The following is an 18,842-nucleotide window of genomic DNA, read 5'->3' as shown; positions in this document are numbered from 1 at the left end:
TGCATCCCTCCATCAATACGCAAAGGAGCGCCTCACTAATGCTCAACGCCTGAAAGGCTAACTGCTGAACATGAGCTCAACATCAAGTAAACACGCTTCATTCTTGTCCGCATCATACTTTTGACTCATCGTTCATGTCACAGAAAGTCTCGCTTTGCCGAGCTAAATCTCAAATTTGGCATGCCAAATGTGCGAAAACCTCCCCCAACAGACATAGCAACTCAGGCTGTACTGGAAATGGTAGCGGAGGATACCGCACAGACACGAGGAGTGGGTACCATCTCCACTCTACTCAGCAACGAGGGGATGTTGCTTCCTCGGTAAATTTTTCTTGCAGTCGGTTGTAATTGTTCACGAAACCCTTATTCAGAGATTTTATTCGCAAAACCCTTTCAACATATGCCCCAGATGGATTATCTCATCGATTCCCCGCAGTACTTTACCCTCCCCCATGAGTTCCGGCGGACTCCAGCGGACTCCCATAGAATGTCGGAATTCCATCTGGAGTCCGCCGGAATGGTAGGAATCTCAAATTCCAGTGGATTCTGCCGGATTCTGAATGGAATTCCAATGGATTCCGCCGGATTCTGAATGGAATTCCAATGGATTCCACTGGATTCTGAATGGAATTCCAATGGATTCCACTGGAATCTGAATGGAATTCCAGTGGATTCTGCTGGACTCTGAATAGGTCTTCAGTACTTTACCCTCCCCCACATGCTCTGATCAGAGCTGATCAGCGCTGAGCAAGACTGATTAGCACTGATCAGAACTGAGCTAGAGGTCAGGTGACTTGAGCTGTATTTATTGAAGTCAGAAATTCAAACCTCCTTATAAAATTCACAAGTGAATTAGATCAAATAATGATGTATTTCAATTATAATACAAAATATATTTAACTACATACAGTGTATACTAGAGAGGGAGGGGATGGGCAAGGAAGGGGCAGGAAATGAGGAGGGAAGGGGGAAGGGAAAAGGAAGGGAGAGGGAAGGGAAAAGGGAAAAGGAAGGGGGGAAGGGAAAAGGGAAAAGGGAAAAGGGAAAAGGAAAGGGGAGGGAAAAGGAAGGGGGAGAGAAAAGGGAGGGGGCTCGTCGTCGTCATGGGCGCTCGTCAATGTCGTCGGTTGACGTGGTTGTCGTCGTCCTCATCGTCCGTTGACGTGTGGCCATCATCCTCGTCGTCCGTTGACGTGTCGCCGTCATCCTTGTCGTCCGTCGACATGCGGCCGTCTCGTCGATGCTGACGTGTCATCCATTGACGTGACGTGTCGTCCTCGTTGTCATTGTCCTCGTTGTCATTGTTGTTGTCCTCATCGTCATCGTCCGTTGTCCTCGTTGTCCTCGTTGTCATCTGTTGTTGTGTGTTGACGTGTCCTCGTCGTCCGTCGTCGTCCGTTGACGTGTGGCCGTCCTCGTCGTCACTGACGTGTCCTCGTCGTCATGTCGTCGTCCATCGTCGTCGTTGTCCATTGGCGTGGGCGTGATTGGAGGTGACCGCGCTGGTTGCGGTGACGGTGGTGGTGGTTGTTGTTGTTGTTGACAGCAAAACGGAGATGCTGATGGTGACGCTGGCAAACGCCGTGACTCGTTTAGGAAGGTGGGCGTGAGGATGGGTTATATAGAATTAATGTTGCCAGGCATTTAACAGCCATATGGTGTAGGGGAAATATTGCTGCTAAGAGATTCATGTGATATTTCCCAAGGCTAGAGTTCAATCCTCATGCATCCACTTATTTTCTTATATATATTATAATAACAACAACAAATATTGGAATTCATTGGAATCTCTCGGAATCTGTTGGAATTTGACTGGAATATATTAAATGTACTTTCCATGGGAATTCCATGGAATCTGGTTGGAATTCCAATGGATTCCAATGGAAACTGTTCCAGGAGGCTCCCGGATTCCAACCATTTCCACTGGATTCCATCAGATTCCATTGGAATTTCCATGGAATTGGAAACCAGAATGGCTGAGGCTCCAGCCAACTGGTTTCCGTCGGAATTCCATGGAATTCCGACATTCCACTTGGAATCCACCAGATTCCACCGGAACTCATGGGGGATGGTAAAGGCCTCGGTCAGTCTGGTCTTAGGACTGGAAAATTTTCCCTTTTGGGTGCCCTAATTGTGTGGGGGAAATTTAATTACAATGTGGTAGTGGCAAAACTGACTGAAAAGTCAAAAAACTGTACTTTCAAACACTACAAGTTAGATCTCACATAGTCAACAGATGGGATCTCTTGTGCATTCATTTGGCAGGAAGGATATTCAGAGACTTTCAAAGAAGGATGGTGGTATTGAAAAAGAAAACTTTGTGATCTGGCATTTGTAACAACCCTGGTCCATCAAGGATGACTTATTAGTTACCCTTAATCTCTTGTAGATGTAGATGGATGTCTATTTGTGACATTGAGTGAGCTGGCTAATGTAATCATGCTGATGATTGCTACAGTTCTCATATCGTATCATACATAGAATGTGCTGGCTGAGATAGATTTTTCAGTTATTCTGCCTTTTGGCTTCAGTGGTTCTTTTTGCATTCTAAGGACTGCATACAACTGGGGGCTCAAAACACCCAAACAACCCACTCCCTTCAACCTTGAACACACAACCACTGATTATCCTTGTGAGGTACTTTCAGTTTGGCACCTAAATAATCCACACTCTTCAACCTTGAATGCATACAACCACTGACTATCCCTGTGATGTACTTTACAACAACTACCATAATAACCCACCCCATATTCCAGTGATCATCAATTATCCATTTGACTCAGGTCTAGAAACTGCTAGATATTCAAGTATTGGCCAGCTTGCAATTATGCACCACCCCCAATTGTCAATCTTGCACACACATACAAGCATAAGTTTCATTGACAAAATTTCACCCTGAAATGGAGGTCTCTTGAGTGCCTTCACCATGACCATATGTAAGGGTGAGTGCCAGTATGCACTTGATAATGCATTGAAGTTCAAAAAATCATAAAAAGGCTGAATTTGCTGGGCACTGAGAAAAATAGGTGATAAGTTTGTGTATGGGTTGATATTTTGCACTATGGCAACTAATTTTTTTTTTAAAAAATGTCCATGCTCTGGCAATCTCCCTTCTTTTCTGAAGTGAAGCAATAAATTTCCCAAAAAGGTTACACCTGACAGGAATCGAACCTGTGCCACTTGCTACCTTTTAACTTTTTGAACAATGGAAGGCAAGCATGATAAACACTTCACCACAGGTGTTGTCAAACTGAAGATGAGATCAACTAACATTCATGTCATGTAATTTCAATCACTACTCATAGGTCACCAACTGTCACTCATCTTATCTGGAGCAATTCACTAAGTCACCACAAAAAGGAGCTGAGAATATTATGTTGCTTTTGAGTAATGCAATCATGTATGTTTTCATGGCACATATACATGTCATTTTATCCCCCCTTCATGACCTACCTTTAGTCTTCTTCAAATCCTTGAAAAGTTTGGTTATATTGCTCTATCTTGTTTTAAGTGTCTCTGATTACTTTCTAATATTGCAAATCCTATAAAGACAGAGGGGAAATGGGCAAGTTATGTAAAATGATCCAACAACTTGAAAGCACCAATTCAGATATTTTCAAGATTTTCATATGTATCTCCTTACCAGTGCCCATTTTTATCTGTCAAAATTTTTACATAGATATTTCAATACTACAACCTGCCATTCTGATCCCAACTTTTTTCTTCACTTCTCAAGTTGGATCATATGATGAGATATGTAGAGGCAGCAGCTGAACTTAGGGTCGCTGGAGGGGAAATTTCTTTCAGTTATGGTCTGACACTTTCCCATTATTTTTTTGACTTGTGTTGCAACACCAGGCAGAATGACTAACACTTTCAAAATGAGGACATGATTTTTCAAGAAGAACAAAAGCATGAACAAGCTTTCTATATTTTTCAATGCACCTTCCAAAGAGGCTTTAGAGCTTCTTTAACATTTAAAATAATCTGGCATTGCCTTGGTAGAGATGGTCAACAAAATACAAGTATCAAAAAAAGAAACATTGGGTGTAAAAAGAATCTTGTCAAGTTCACTTCACAGTAAAGCTGCATACATGGAAACCAATACTGTCTGAACACACCATAAATATATAGTACACAGTAATCTGGGCCATTTATTTACAGAGAGTTGAAAGAGAAGAAATATGGTGGCTGCCAAAGGTAGATCTACAGTTTATTCTTTGAAACCTTAACATCAATCAAGTATTCCATTTCCATTTGTAAATGACTTACTAACTGCTAAAGAGGAATTGAATCTTCAAAATAATTGCCTAAACAGCACAAAGCTACTTTACCTTGAAAAAGGCCTTCATCTTTCTCAACCAATTTGGTATAATTTCTTTCTGTCTTCTGTTGAATCATCATGGTTTTTGGCAGGTTGAGCACTTGCTATATCAGATGGAGATTGAGATGCTAGCTTGTCTGAATCTTTTGCTCTGTCATTGTTACCCATGATTCTTTGTGTCATTGTAAGCCTGGCCATTGCACTCTTTGTATCAGGGTGTTCTTCTCCAAAAATTCCCTTCTTCAAATCAAGAACTTGGATCTGCAGCTTCTCTGGTTCTGCGTATTTTTTCAAGTCTCTGAACGAGTCAGCAAGGTTGGCCATAGCTTGAACTGTAGATGGGTGCTCTGCTCCCAATGTTCTGGTTGTTATATCCAGAACTTGGATTTCCAGCTTCTCTGCCTCTTCATATTTTCCAAGAATGTTATATGTTGATGCAAGATTTCCCATGTTAATGAGTGTATCAGGGTGTTCTTCCCCAAGATTTCTCTTGCTTGTAGCTAGAACTTTGATTTGCAGCTCCTCTGCTTCTGTGTGTTTTCTCAAGTTGTGATATATGGATGCAAGGTTTGATTGGAAAATGGTTGTTGCAGGGTGTTCAGCTCCAAAAATTCTGATACTCAGATGAACAGCTTGGATCTGAAGCTTTTCTGCCTCTGTGCATTTATCAAGAGACTCCAATGTTCTTGCAAGGTTTGCCATGGCAGCAACTGTATCAGGGTGTTCTTCTCCAAGAATTTCCTTCTTTTTATTCAGAACTTGAATTTGTAACTTCTCAGCTTCTTTGTAATTTCCCAATTTCTTCTGAATTTGTGCCAGATTTGCCATTGGCTGGAGCAACTGTGGGTCTTCTTCTCCGAGAGTGCTTTTCATGGCATCTACAGCTTTGATCTGCATCTCATAGGCCTCTTTGTATCTACCCTGATGCAGATAGGTAAGTGAAAGGTTTCCCATAGTATGCATTGTATTTTGGTGTTCTGGTCCAAAAAGCCTTTTTGATAGATGTAGGACATGTAGATGTAATTTCTCTGCATCAGCATATTTACCCAGATCCATATATGTGCTGGCAAGCCTTGCTTCAGCCATCATTGTATGGTAATGTTCCCTTCCAAGAGCATTGCTTCTTAGATCCAGAACTTGCTGCTGCAGCTTCAATGCCTCACTTGGATATCCTTGCTCCACTAAGAGCTGTCCAAATTTTTCATATGCATCATCAAAATAACTGTCACCTGCCTCTTGGCTTTCAATTCTCCTATACTGCATATTTTCTCTCACATGTGTGACCAAGGCCTGTCTGAATTCATATGGCTGCCTTTCAAAATTTCCATACAAAGAATCTGATAAAGTTGCATATGCCATGTTGCCATATTTTTTCCTCTCATCCAGAGACATTCTGTCTTTACCCCAGGCATGAATCAGTGGATGCACAGTATAAAGACCATCAGATGAGCCCAATCTGATGAGAGAGAATGACAATAACACTCAAAGGCCTTCCTTGAAGATAAAATCATCCCAAGTACCTGCCTCATTGACAGGGAGTAGTGTGCAGTCCAGCTTGGAACTCACAATTGGCAAGGCAGGTGTATTATTTATCTGATGATGGTGGTGCTTGTGCATAGCAGCATAAGAAAAAATATTCCTCATAATACCATCATAATGAAAGAACACAAACAAGCCCAAAATAAGCATTGCACTCTGAGCTGCCTTAGCCTTATCAAGATCATCAGATTCAGCTCTTCTCAGGATTTCCAGGTATGATAATTCCCAAGTTCCATAGACAGTTCTATTGTATTTGGAAGCCCCTTTAAATTCTGAGTGAGATAATAAAATCTCTCTGTGTTGATAATATTTGGAAAGATAATCTCTGATATTGGTGGCCCCAGAAGCAATGTAAGCACCAGCTTGATCAATAGCAAGAGGCATGTGAAAAAGTTCTTTCACAATCTTAGAAGCTTCAGCTTTTAGCTCTGTTCCAGAAGTATCCAAGCAAGCAGCCTTTAGCAACAGAAGGATGGCATCATCCTCTTCCATCTCTCCCACCTCACAAGAATTCTCAGGGGATGTCAAATGCTGCATAGCAGAATTGCGACTAGTGATCAGAATATTTCCCCCTAGACCAGATGGAAAATAGCCCTCCAGCTCCTCTGGTGTCAGAGCATCAGCATTATCAAAGACAATTGCATAGTTATCCCTCAAAGAACCAATCCAAGAGAGAGCAGATTCAAGTGACCCATCTAGTGACTGGGTCTGAGCTACAGGAAGATTGCAAATACCCTTTAACACCTGTGTGATGAAACCAGCAGAAGATGCATCAATCCAGAAAACATGAGAAAATCTGAGCAGTCAAAGATTAGTCAAGTTGATATGGTGTTCCAGTTTGAGAGGCCTACTTGTCCGACATGTCCTCGATAAACCTCAGGCAAATCTGAGTCTTTCCGATACCCCCCATTCCATATAACAAAAAGTACTTCCTGCTGCGACGTTCAATGTCAGGGCCCTTTGCAAAATGATCATGCAGTTTGGCAAGAATTTCTGTCCGCCCTGTGAACCGTGTGCTTAGGTTTGGCATTAACGGAATAGCTGCGCCAGATGTCGTTCTATGGCCCAAGTGCAAGTTGTAATTGATCTGCGGAAGATACACATATGATCGATAAATGTGCGCGGCATCAATGAGAAAAGGACTTTCACATACAGTTTCGGCTACGTTGACTGACCTGCTCACAACGACGTTTCGAGCGCCGGAGAAGATGTTGATCCCGCTCATGTTAGAGGGAGGATGGTTGTTGCCTGTAGGAGGGAAGGACATGAGGCGAAAGAAAGAAGCAACCGCTGAACGACAGGAGATCCCCAAATTTGCGGACCGAAATTTCCCATACTGTGACCACCTGACATTTTGACGCGCAGGTATCACAATCTTCCGTTCATCGGTTGTTTACAGCTGAAGGGCGCTGAGGACCTAAGAATGTCAAACAGGCACGTGGCGAATCGCAAGATTAATTTTGCAGAAGTTGACAACGATATGCTCTCACAACGATGAACTGTTGAACGAAGGCGAACATCCACAGCACGACAAACATCACCTGTTACGCGCTACTCAATCCATTTGCCAGCTCCTCAACTGCCCGTTCCCTTCATCTCCTCAGGCTCCTCTCGCTCATTCCCCTCATCTTTGATCTCTTCTCCGACTGAGAGGTGTTTTGTGTATTCCTCAGCAGTGCCCCGCCGTCAAGAGTAAAGCTGGCATTCTAACCTAGATGCAAATGGCGTGAGTTCAAGGGGCATTTGAGGTGGATGTGTGAAGCCAAGTTGCAAGTGTTGTTAAAGACGATCTTGTACAAAATTACTTGTTCAGGCATGTAATGAGATTTTACGAGTAGAACGGACCATCTGCGCGCTGGTTGAGCATATGCGGACCGTGGAGGGCGCAAATAGCACCTAATCGTGATGTGAACTGTGCTTGATGGGATTGACCTCTGGGCGGTCAGTTTGGAGCACCAGAAACCAGGCATGTAAATGATCGGCATTTATAGAGTCATAAGAAGCTGCAGGGAATTATAGAGAGGGCCTGGGATGGGGGGTTTGATATTTTAATTTCAAACCGGAGTGGGAAAGCAGCAGTAGAGGGAGGGATCTGCAACAAAAGCAGAAGAAAGGAAAGCGGAAACGATGGGGTAGGGGTAGGTAAGAGATATAAGTCTAGCAGTCTGCACGAGAGATGACGAACACCTCTTCGAGAAAAAGAAAGGAGGGGGAGTGAAGGAGAAAACTCGAAGGAGGCGCGACGTACCATATGCCGTCATTCTCATCAGCGAAAGCCTGCATTGAGCAAGCATTGAGGCGACTGAGGGCGCAAAATGATAAATCACGAGTAGTAGAGTGCTGAACGCCGGCATGAGGCCATTGTTTGAGACAAGCTGCTGCAGGTCTACGCATTGGTTAATTAGCAGTAGTGGTCGTGTGGGAGGCACGTACCACTTGTTCTGTAGGTATCTGGTGAGAGGCGCGAGCAGGGGAGAGTTGTTGTCATGTTGTTTGGCTATGTTTTAAAACGAAGTAATTTGACGCCACCAAATATTAGCAAATATTCTACTCGACCACGACTGACCCAAGACTGACTTTTGAGGAATTCTCCTGCTTAATCGCTTGGGTCACCTCCGAGGAGTTGAGGTAGGCACTTCCTCCGCATTACGGAACTTGCTTTGTCAATGAAAGCCTATCACTGATCATAGATTGAAAACAGACGATGCTGACCCGGCAGACTACTTGCCGCCCTCTCATATCAGTTATGTTGAAATTTATTGTGAATGACGCGTCGGTATTGATTTTCGCCTTCAATCCTTAGGAAATGTGCAGAATACATGAATAATGAACCCGAACTCCTTCAGCAGGAGTCTGATCATTTGAAAATCAGGCTCCGTTCCCGCCGGGGGTGGTTGAAAAGCCTTATGGAGCGAGAACCTGATGAGATTAGTATCTTACTAGAACTCTTATATAAGGTGAGCTTGTTTTTTCTTCTGTTAAGGCAGTCACCCCAGTAAGCTGGCCGGCGAGCTCAAGAGGCGAAGCAACTCCCCAACGTTGCTACCTATCACCAGTGGAAATATCGAGGCTTACCGTAACAGCTTGTGCAGCTTTCGTCCCGGACTCTCCTCAACCAAAGACTCATGCTTACGGACGGTACCTCTTTTATCCCCCAGGGAACCCTTGCACCTATTGCGTACAAAGAAAAAAGGGCATTCACGTCATATGAAGGAACGAAATATATACTCCCATCGGATGAACTTGAACGAGAAAGGTGAGCAGAAAGTAGTCAACTGCTAGTCAGAGGCCCGCTCATCGCCTCACCAGACTTGAGAAGCAGCATCGCATTATTACGCAGGCATTTGATAACAAACTAGTTCTTCCCCCTGTCATCTTGAAGAAGGGAGACAAGGTCCTAGATTCCGCTACAGGAGGCTGTGAGTTAATTCTGGTTTTCGTATGAACGTTTGAATGACATCTTTCCAACCGTCATAGGCAATTGGCTTTTGAACTGTATGAAGAACGTCCCAAGCTCAGTGGAAATTTATGGAATTGACATCGAAACACGTCTCTTCCCTGCAGCTGACTGCCTCCCTGACAATGTCCACCTTTCCCTCAACTCCGTCACAAATCTGCCTTCGAAATGGAATGACACATTCACCTTGATCAACCAACGTCTTCTTATCCTGGCATTACAGAACCACGAATGGGTGGTCGCGTTGAAAGAGCTCCACCGCGTTCTCGCCCTAAAAGGGTGGTTGCAACTTTGCGAGGTAGACCCTTTCATCCGCAAAGGAGGACCTGTTGTCGACAAGATTAATGCGCTCCGAATTGCCTTGTGCGATTCAAAGGGCTTGGTGGTTGATATTGCCAGTCAATTGCCTGAAATTCTCCAAAATGCTGGATTCGTAGACGTGCATGTCGTTTGCCGTAGCACGCCCCTTGGAAAATGGGCGGGTAAATATGGTGAGGACGGAAGAGACAATATTGTAAGCCTCTGGAAAGGCCTGAAAACGCCAGTAATGATGGCAGGTGGTTTGGGCATTGTCCATTCGGAGGAAGAGTTCGATGATATGTTAGAGGATCTGGAGCGGGAACTAGATGGGACACCTGGGGCGCAGAATCCTTTTTTCATGATCTACGCACAAAAGCCAGAATAAGTATTAGACATCAGCGCCCCTAAATCCGGTTCTAAGTACCTGATATCTGGCTGCGGTCTTGTATATTCAATGAACGTGTCATATATCTCTAAGCATCTCTCTTAGTACGCTGCGATCTAGGGTAGTATGTGGGTATATTCAGCAAGTGGTTTGCTCAACTCTCCTCACATGCCTCCACCCAAAGCAAGCCCCCACCTTCCGCCGATGGATCCATGATACACGAGAAATGTGTCATCTCGTTCCGCAAAGGGTATGTGCGCAGCCACTGTCGCACTGTATCAACCGTAACGCGCACAGCCCGTTGTCTTTGGAACAAATTCGCAACGCACTCCTTCCGCTGAATGCTATCATTCACTATATCCCTGGCGCAGGCGAGTTCTGGGACCTGGGCCCACTGCTCGGGGTCCCAAGATTCCATAGACGCGTCGTGGTTCGTGACAGCGAGAAACTTATCAGAGGTGTGGATGGTGGCTGTCTTTAAGTCTTTCTCGATGACTAGGACCGCTCTGGGGGTACAGAAGGTCAGGTAGCTCGTCGAAGCGTGAAGCGTAGTAAACTTGCTGGCCAGCTGGTCCAAGGTGGGTGGAGGACCTGGGGACAGCAAAATTTGGCGAAGGTGGCTCGCAATGGCTGGGGTGCGGCCGAGAAGGAGACTGAGCTGATGTTGGCGATGCGAAAAGATGGAAGATTTTGAGTTGATGTTCGCGCGGTAGTTGAGTGACATTGAGAGACCTTCTCTTACGCCAGTCAAACACCCCACGTAGCCCGCGTATGTTACGCCCCTATAGTATGAGAATGTCAGATGGAATCAGAGACTTTGTGAGAACCACTACTTAACGTACCTGGCAACTACCTTCCCATCTCGCACATACTCAACACGTATGATCAAATCTCGCAGGGGGTCCATGCCCCAGTCCAGACCTCGAAAATGGACGATCCCACCCACATCTTTCGCCTTCACACCCCCACTAATGCATCCCGAAAAGAGGTCCAAAAAGGTGTTGTACGCAACCACGAGGTTCAGCGGAACCCCAGTCGCCTGTGCAATGCCACGAATCTCCGCCGTTTCCTCGTGCGAGTGCACCCGTCTGAGAAGTAACGTGGCCAGGAACCCCAAAAGACGAGGGTAAGGCGTGGAATCCAAGATATCGTCGTATATCCCCGTCATTTCGGAGATCTCATGTTTGAAGTCGTTGCAAATGGTGGTATACCGTGACTGCGGAGGGAGTGAGAGGTCGATGGAGTAGAGAGGGGGTTCCTCGGTGTTTATTTCCATGCGAATCCGGCGCCTGCTCTCTGTCTGGGTAGTGCTGCTGCTGCCGCTGGTCGTGGAGGCGACAGATTTCACTGACCGCCGTCGGTTCATGTGAGAGCTTGATGAGGGTGTGTCAATTGCGATAACTCTTTCTTGGAGTCTATCAGGAGCGTTTTATGCGGTGCATTAACCCGTAAGGAACCGAAAGGACCATGTATAAGAAAGAACCAGTTATGCAAAGTCATGTATAAGGAATGGGATGAGGCGGTTCAGTGCAGTGTCAAGGAACTGTCAATGTTTGCGCATGTTGGAGAACCAACCTGCCAAGCTTTTCGTATCAAGTTCGACCTTTCAGCTGTGCTGAATAAAACCTGATAAATTTGAATTCACAGGAGGATCTACCAAGGATAGATAAAACGATTTGTCCGTGAGTTTGAACCACGCTTGTGACAGGTATATCTAACTGTTAATCCTTATTGCACTACCCAGGACATCCAACGACGCAAGCTGTCCCCAAGTGGTGAACGACTGTGGAGGCCCATGCCAACTCGAGGAATAGGTTGACTTAGTCGCCGCAAGGTCGAGAAGAGCGTTGTACTACTCCTATGATTAGGACGGTCGCCAAAAATGTACCAAGTATCGATACGCACCTGAACGTCAACATAGCTACGAAGTAGAACACGGAGATTTGCGTTCCGAGGATTTCTCGAGAAAGCCTCGTAGAGACCACGGATGAAGATAGCTGAAGGGGAAAAAATAGCATCAACGTCAATTGCAGAGAGAACACGAAAATCTAACATTTAAAACCGACTCCATCATTATTGCTCGTCGGACTGGAGCCCTCTGTGATGATGCCATCGCTGCCTTGCCACGTAGATGACTTGACCGCCGCCGCAACGGTGTGCACCATTCTGTAACACGCGTCAGCAAACTCAAAAGAGGTGCCAAAAACTAGCCACTCACAAATTGTTCCACTGAGAATCCTTCGTAACACTTGCGAGAACGCTCAGGCCTTCAATAAATTTACCGCTGTTATAAGTGAACAACCAGTTCGAAGGGGACCGAGTACAGTCGTGCCCGTTGACTGAGTCCAGGATAATTCCGTTAGCGTTGATGTTGTGCGCTTTGATCCACTGTGCACTTAGGACCGCTGCTTTTGTGTACTTCGAGTCCCCAGTAATTTCCGCAAGAAGAGCAGAGGTACTGCTAGCAAATTAACTGCAAAGAAAATGCAAAATCGCCAGTAACTTACGCAATGTACAGTCTAAAATAAAGAAATGCCTATTAACGCCGAATTGTTGAGTTACAAGCGGTACGCACCCGGTAGTGATGGAGTTGATGCTTTGATCATCCGTGGTGGTACGCTGAAATGGGTTTAGTGTGAAAATGGGTTTAGATGAAATAGTACTTACCCAGAAAACACCGCCAGCCATGGTCGCTGGTAAAAAAATTAATAATGTGAATGGGCAAGCAAAGCATGGCCGAATTAACCTTCATTACAGCTGCCAGCGATCGAAAAGTTCTTTTTGGGCTGCTTTTTCGAGTTCGCGTCAGCCTTAGTAATGACGCTAGACGACACAGCTGGGCGTTGAGTGTCAACCAAATAGGCTGTTCTGCGCAACTTACTAGTTTGTGACTTCATTCCAAGTGTCAACGGCATGCGACAAAAGATTTTGGTCCTTATAGGCTCTGTAGCCCGACAATGCTGCTTGCGCCCACCAACTTGAATAGATGTATGAGGTCAAAATAGGACAGATGGAATTTCATTCTTCACGTACAGCGCATCGTCGTTGTACTAAAGAAAATGGCTTGTCAGGGGTTCAAAGGGAACAAGTCAAAGGATGACGCACGCTACGATATTCGTGAAGGAGTTAGATTTGAATAAAGGAAGAAAGCAGCCAAGACGAACCCATATTTATCATAATGCGCGTGTAGTTTGAATGCGGTATTCAGGTTATTCACGACTAGAGCTTTGTTCTTGTCAGTCCCCGCGAAATGGTCGTGATTCGCAATCGCAGTCCAAACGTTCCCCGCTTGCCAGTATCCGATGCCTTGAAGTTAAGCATGAGCCGAGCTCCAGATGGTTTGCAGAATACGTAAAATGGATACGCACCATTGAATTCACCAGTTGCAGAGTCCAGTTGCGGCAGAATGGAGTTGATAGCGTCTTGAGAGATGGAGATCCGCTCGGAAAGTGGTCGAGAAGTGCTTGGTTTCTAAAGGGGTGCAGAGGTCAACGTCGTGCCTGGCCTTCAGAATAGTACAGCGCGCAAGACCCACCCTCCATGACGTTGGTACGCTCAAGTCCTGGGCGGAAACAAGGGCGAAAAGGAGGGAAAGAACGTAGATGAAAAGAATGTGTCCACCAGTCGGCAGGGGCATCTTGGAGTTGAATGATCGTTGAAAGCAAGAGTGTAGAAGTAGAAAAGCTAGACCTGAAACACTTCGCATGATGAATGAGTGGCAGTCCACACCCTGCTCGGGGCCGGCAGTGACAGGACAACACGGATCAGTGTGGTCTCCATCATCGCGGCATGTGCCTTCGCGACCCCGTATTCGACGAGATTCGACGAGCAATGGACTCATTGCGTGAGAATGACTCCAGTCCACAACGAATGATATTCCTTCAACAAGGTGACGAGCTTGACTTAGCTCGTTTGAGATGTGCGGTCGCCACGTTTGCGTTTGCCATTGAGCGCATGATTTTAGAAAATTGAAAGCGAGCTGACGAATCTCCCCGGGCGCCGTCATTGACAACAGCTTGCTTCTATCATGATTAACTGTTCGCATGCTGTGTAGAAGCATTGGGAGTGCTTATGGAGATTGTGATCAGATAACTAAACTTGTTACTTACTAAGTACGTTGGCATCCATTGCGGCCAAGGCGAGATTGCAGCTGATGTTTAGTGCAATCTAATCCACCACGGAAGCATTCGTAGTGCGTTGATAAGTGGGTTGGCGTGGCAGCAGGGAGTACGGAGTTTTTGAGTTCACAGACGAGTTGAGTTTTGAGGCTGAGGGCCATCAACGTCAAGTTGGCCCGTAAATCTAAAACCAGCGATGAGTGATACCTTGTCCAGCAACATTGCTGGGTTTGGAGATGGCATTCCACAACCGTTTACTATAGAGAGTTGATAGGAACCTGGCGCAGGAGGAGACGAGGAGTTGTTTGTTTCGGTGGCCATCGGACCTTGTAAATTTGAAATTGATCAGTAACTTCAATAACGACTCGGAAAACTTGAACAGAATCAGACCACCACTCTTATAACTTGCTTGCAACCATACGGAAAGGAAGTTCAAATTTCAAGCAATCTCGAAGATACATCGACTTGATCAATACTTTGGGTCCTTCAATGGCATGTTGCTGGTAAGCGCTGTTTGCAGGCTCGGAGTGGCTCATGATTGTGAACCCCACTACTCAGGCTTTCGTTCAATCAGGGAAATTTGGTTCTGACGAGGAGTCCGAGTCGTCACCTCCACGTAACGCGTATGCTCTTTGGAACGGCCATTGGATCACTGAAACAGTCAGAGATGGAACTCTTTGATTGCGTCTTTCCACAGGTTTTGCTTTGACTACGACGAATTACTCCCGACCATCTCTTCGCCATATAGAACCATAACTACATTTTGAAGGACACATTTTACGAGAAAAGTATACACGATGCACGATGATGAACTATAGCAGAAGTGGTTGGTGGATTTTACCTTCGGGTAAGTCGTTCAGGTGATCGGTAAGATATATATATCCTTTCTTACAACGTTCACGTGAAGGGAGCACTCGCCGGCTATACTTTGACACGAGTGGAGGACAAGACTCCAGAATCTCTGCTTGCTAGATTTCCCCAACGGGCTCCACTACGCGATATTCTCGCACTCTTTCTTAGATTCTATCGGGCACATGCAACGTCTCAACATCATCGGTCGGAACTTTATTCAACATTTAACGTTTATCTTCCACGTACGTGGTGTTTTTCCAAGTCGTCATTGATGTCCGCTCAAGCTCATCCTCCAGCACTGCACTGTGGACTTTGACTTTCCATACGGCCAATTTGATAGCAATATTCCTGTTGCGCAACAGTTTGAAGCTTTTGTCCCAAGTGCGAGAGCAAGGTGTGCAGACAAATTCAAGAGGCTAGGCTGACAACAAATGGGGACCACAACACGCTTTGGCTCTTAAGAGGGCCTCCCTTCTCCGGGTAATGCATACTGCCCCTCTAGAAGTTCTTGTTTTGGAAGGTATCAACGAAATCGCGACCACCTTTTCCAACCTCCTCGGCTTGACGTTGATCATTCGGGCCAATGATCGGCAGAAGGAAAACAAATCTGTGACATGGCCCCGGGCGTCGGCCGTATCTCTACGCCTCCGACACTTTGGCTGGAACTTCTGCATTGACGTCATGCAATGCGTTCCGAGCGGCTTAGTTCTCCTTGAAATTGGCTTCGCCACGATCGAGGAGTAGTATAGAGACGTCGAGAAATGACGAGAAATAGACCGACGGTATTCACTGTGCAGCCTTCCCTTTCGCCGCTCGCTGCCAAACCCTCGAAACCTTTGTGCTGATGCGTTTCGGGTCGTCAGACAACAAGAGAGAACTTTTTCTGTGGTGGGGTCAGTGTTTTCAGGGTACAAGCGAACCTCAGGGACCTTGTCAAGAAGGTAGAACGATGGGAACCTCCTATTGCTGGCTTACGTCTTGAAGAAGCAGAAGGCTATCTCAAGCTCGCGGTACAGATTGAATTAGCGTCCAAGGGATATGTCGGTGAAATTATCTTCAATATCGTGTTTCCCCTCTTCATCTCAATTGATTTTCAGGTTGAATTGGTAACCCCCGGCCTGAAAATTGGCCAAAAGTGCCGGCGGAAGTGGTCAATATCGAGGGTGCGTTACGTAATTAACTGCGATGTTGCCCCGTTCGGGAAAGTGCAATACCAAATTTGATTCCGCGCACACCTAATAAACTCATAAACGATTAAATTGGTTTGTATGTAATGGATCGCGACGTTCAAACCCGACGACGATGAGGGACCGCCAGTACACACTCTTGCCGGCGTCCTCCTCGTTCTCCACGACGTCCAGCTCGACGAAAGTGTTCCCCAGAACGTTGACAAAGCGATATACCCGCATCCTCCTCTGCCTCCTCGTATGCAGCATCGTCTACGTCCTCCTGCCTTCCCGCTCCGTCTCACCACCTCCTTCCCTCTTACCTTCTTCCCCGCCGACGCATATACCCCCATATCCGACGCCTCAAGACCTGCCACCGACCGCATCGAATACTCCGCCTTTGTACGAAGCTTACACGGCGTATGAGCACCAATTAGGTGCGGATGCTCTCAACGCAAGCGCAGAGCCGGAGGGGAGATACATATTCTTTGCAAACCACGGCTCAGGTTGGGGATGGGGAAACGCGTTGCAGGAAATCGTGGTCACGGCGCACCTGGCGTGGAGCGCGGGGAGAGGGTGTGGTCTTCTCATTTATCTATCTTTTTGTGCCCATTTTAATCGCGATGGATAGCTATGTATATGACAACTACACATGGGACCGATATGGCCCTGAATATTCTCTGTTTAATGGGAATTCGTTCATACCATCCCGCGTACCCTTGTCGACGATGATAGCTGGTCCGTTTCCTCTTCCCTTTCCCCCACGATTGTTGTAATTTGAATCTTAATAAAATTAGGACACATCGTCGGCTTGCCCCCCGATAATTTAACTACCGCACCCGATACGCCACGCGCAATTCCCCACCCGCTCTATGAGTCCATCTGTCCCCCTTCTTCACGCGTGTATATATCAACCGAGGAAATGCGAACGACCTGGATTGACCGCAATGCGTGGTTAGATGACATAGAGGAGGATATGTACGACGACTACGATAGTTTCGATTCAACTCCGTCTTCAAGCGGAGAAGGTAAGCACTTACGTTGACTCGATAGGTGTCGAAAAAAAAAATGATTGACACTCCTAAGATTCCGAGCCAAATTCTTTTTCACCCCAGAGGAAAAAGAATCAAATTCTCCTCGCAGATGCATCCGCGCACCAACTTCTGTCGGCGTGGGTGGCCCGCTTGAACGAACCGGACTTGAGAGATGCGCGCTGCGTTGAGGTGAAGAAGGGGGAGGTCAACGTCTTTGATATTTGGTGAGGTCATGTTGCGTTTATTTTCCCTCCTTTTTCTTTCAATCAATTTGCTGTTGATGAATTCAATACTTCGTAATGTCCCCGCACCCTAGGCTACCGTCACGCTAACTCAGCTTCCCTCAGGCTATTCGGCTCCAAACGCATACAGGACATCTGGCCCTCCCTCTCGCGTTCCCCCGTGCTCACCCAATGGGCATGGTCCCCGCTCATTCACCGCGCGTTCGAAAAAAACAGACAATTTTTTGAAGGGCCAAACTTCTCGTTTAAAAATTCTTCTTCCGCTTCCAATTCCTCCTCGCCTTCAAATTCGGCTGGTCCATCACCAACCCCTTCTACAGATATTATCGACAAGACCAACACCCCACTGCCCCTCTTAGCCCTCCACCTTCGACGAGGGGACTTCATCTCCCACTGCGCCCATCTCTCCAATTGGAATTCCACATTCACGGGATTTAATTCCTTCCCAGACATGAGTCTCCACACTGGGGACGCATTCGTCGTTCCGCGCGTTGTGGAGAGTAATGTTAGCGCTAATTCGGCGGGGAATTCTGAAGGGGGATTTACGTCTAGGGCAGGGAAATCGTTTACTACTCACCCAACCGTGCCAACCATGGAAGCCAAACGGAAGGTTTATTACGATCATTGTATTCCTGATGTCGGGCAGGTGGTGAGGAGGGTGAGGGAGGTCGTGCAGGATTATTTTGCCTTTGTTGAGCAGATGGAGAGAAATGCGTTGGCTGAGGAGATGCGGAAGGAGGGGTGGTTTAGGTTTTTGGTTTGGCGGAAGGGCGGGAGAACAGTGGGGCTTGAAGGGAAGGGGGATGGGGGACGAACGAAGTGGAGTGGGTTGCGCGGGGTGTATATTATGAGTAATGGGGATCGAGCGTGGTTGGAGGAGGTTCGGACTGCTTTGAAGGAGGACGCTTTGAGCGGATGGGAAGTGGCCCTTGGGGATGGGGAGGTTAGAATAGGAGGTGCGTTGAGGGTTTTTATTTTGCCCTCTGGCCTTTATTTTGATTCATCTGATTCTCCCAACATCAGAACCCTGGGCCTGGGACGGGATAGCAACTAGCAGGGACCTCCAACTTGGATGGGAAGAGAAATACGTAGCGCAGGCGCTAGATATGTATGTCGCGCAGAGGGCGGAGGTATTCATTGGAAACGGGGTGCGTTTAATTCAATCCTTTTGTCTTTTACGATTCCTCTAATTTTTACACTCTCCCGTCCCCATCTTCGTGTATTTTTTTGTCACAGTTCTCCAGCCTCACTTCAAACGTCGTCATGCTCCGGAAATTTGCAGGACTCCAACCCATACAAACACGATTTTGGTGAATGGCCACTCGGACCTCGCGCTTTGTATTTTATTTGGTAAATTAAAAGAAAATAGAGTATCATACTTGGCGTGTCGATAAGCAGTAGTTGAACTAGCAACTAGTAATCATGT

General features: G+C 46.3%; 5 protein-coding genes across 5 annotated transcripts; 2 read left to right on the top strand and 3 right to left on the bottom strand.

Annotated features, from left to right (window-relative positions):
- Positions 1 to 8,019: 8,019 nt before the first annotated feature.
- LACBIDRAFT_303609 (uncharacterized protein) lies at positions 8,020 to 8,350 on the bottom strand (the record flags this gene model as incomplete). The annotated part of the gene is made up of 3 exons (XM_001884113.1): positions 8,020 to 8,051; positions 8,111 to 8,248; positions 8,296 to 8,350. 3 exons carry the CDS (start codon positions 8,348 to 8,350, stop codon positions 8,020 to 8,022), a joined length of 225 nt encoding a protein of 74 aa, XP_001884148.1.
- A 637-nt stretch (positions 8,351 to 8,987) lies between these two features.
- LACBIDRAFT_329989 (uncharacterized protein) lies at positions 8,988 to 10,004 on the top strand (the record flags this gene model as incomplete). The annotated part of the gene is made up of 3 exons (XM_001884199.1): positions 8,988 to 9,118; positions 9,172 to 9,281; positions 9,340 to 10,004. 3 exons carry the CDS (start codon positions 8,988 to 8,990, stop codon positions 10,002 to 10,004), a joined length of 906 nt encoding a protein of 301 aa, XP_001884234.1.
- Positions 10,005 to 10,158: 154 nt separating this feature from the next.
- Positions 10,159 to 11,370, bottom strand: LACBIDRAFT_303608 (uncharacterized protein; the record flags this gene model as incomplete). Its single annotated transcript, XM_001884112.1, has 2 exons — positions 10,159 to 10,786; positions 10,847 to 11,370. 2 exons carry the CDS (start codon positions 11,368 to 11,370, stop codon positions 10,159 to 10,161), a joined length of 1,152 nt encoding a protein of 383 aa, XP_001884147.1.
- Positions 11,371 to 11,718: 348 nt separating this feature from the next.
- LACBIDRAFT_303607 (endo-1,6-alpha-mannosidase) lies at positions 11,719 to 13,641 on the bottom strand (the record flags this gene model as incomplete). Its single annotated transcript, XM_001884111.1, has 13 exons — positions 11,719 to 11,856; positions 11,910 to 12,001; positions 12,058 to 12,170; positions 12,223 to 12,462; positions 12,512 to 12,523; positions 12,580 to 12,623; positions 12,672 to 12,697; positions 12,751 to 12,840; positions 12,886 to 12,981; positions 13,038 to 13,054; positions 13,169 to 13,310; positions 13,373 to 13,475; positions 13,540 to 13,641. The coding sequence occupies 13 exons, from the start codon at positions 13,639 to 13,641 to the stop codon at positions 11,719 to 11,721; spliced, it is 1,215 nt and encodes a 404-aa protein (XP_001884146.1).
- A 1,285-nt stretch (positions 13,642 to 14,926) lies between these two features.
- On the top strand, positions 14,927 to 18,730 carry LACBIDRAFT_329987 (uncharacterized protein; the record flags this gene model as incomplete). Its single annotated transcript, XM_001884198.1, has 12 exons — positions 14,927 to 14,969; positions 15,095 to 15,216; positions 15,271 to 15,368; positions 15,439 to 15,714; positions 15,882 to 16,137; positions 16,292 to 16,716; positions 16,772 to 16,878; positions 16,938 to 17,168; positions 17,284 to 17,398; positions 17,522 to 18,372; positions 18,440 to 18,564; positions 18,653 to 18,730. 12 exons carry the CDS (start codon positions 14,927 to 14,929, stop codon positions 18,728 to 18,730), a joined length of 2,727 nt encoding a protein of 908 aa, XP_001884233.1.
- Positions 18,731 to 18,842: the final 112 nt, after the last annotated feature.

Source organism: Laccaria bicolor, genomic scaffold, assembly GCF_000143565.1.
Source record: "Laccaria bicolor S238N-H82 LACBIscaffold_24 genomic scaffold, whole genome shotgun sequence".
Lineage (NCBI taxonomy): Eukaryota > Fungi > Basidiomycota > Agaricomycetes > Agaricales > Hydnangiaceae > Laccaria > Laccaria bicolor.
The sequence above is the reverse complement of the archived record's forward strand: the minus strand, read 5'-3'. Positions and strand labels throughout refer to the sequence as shown.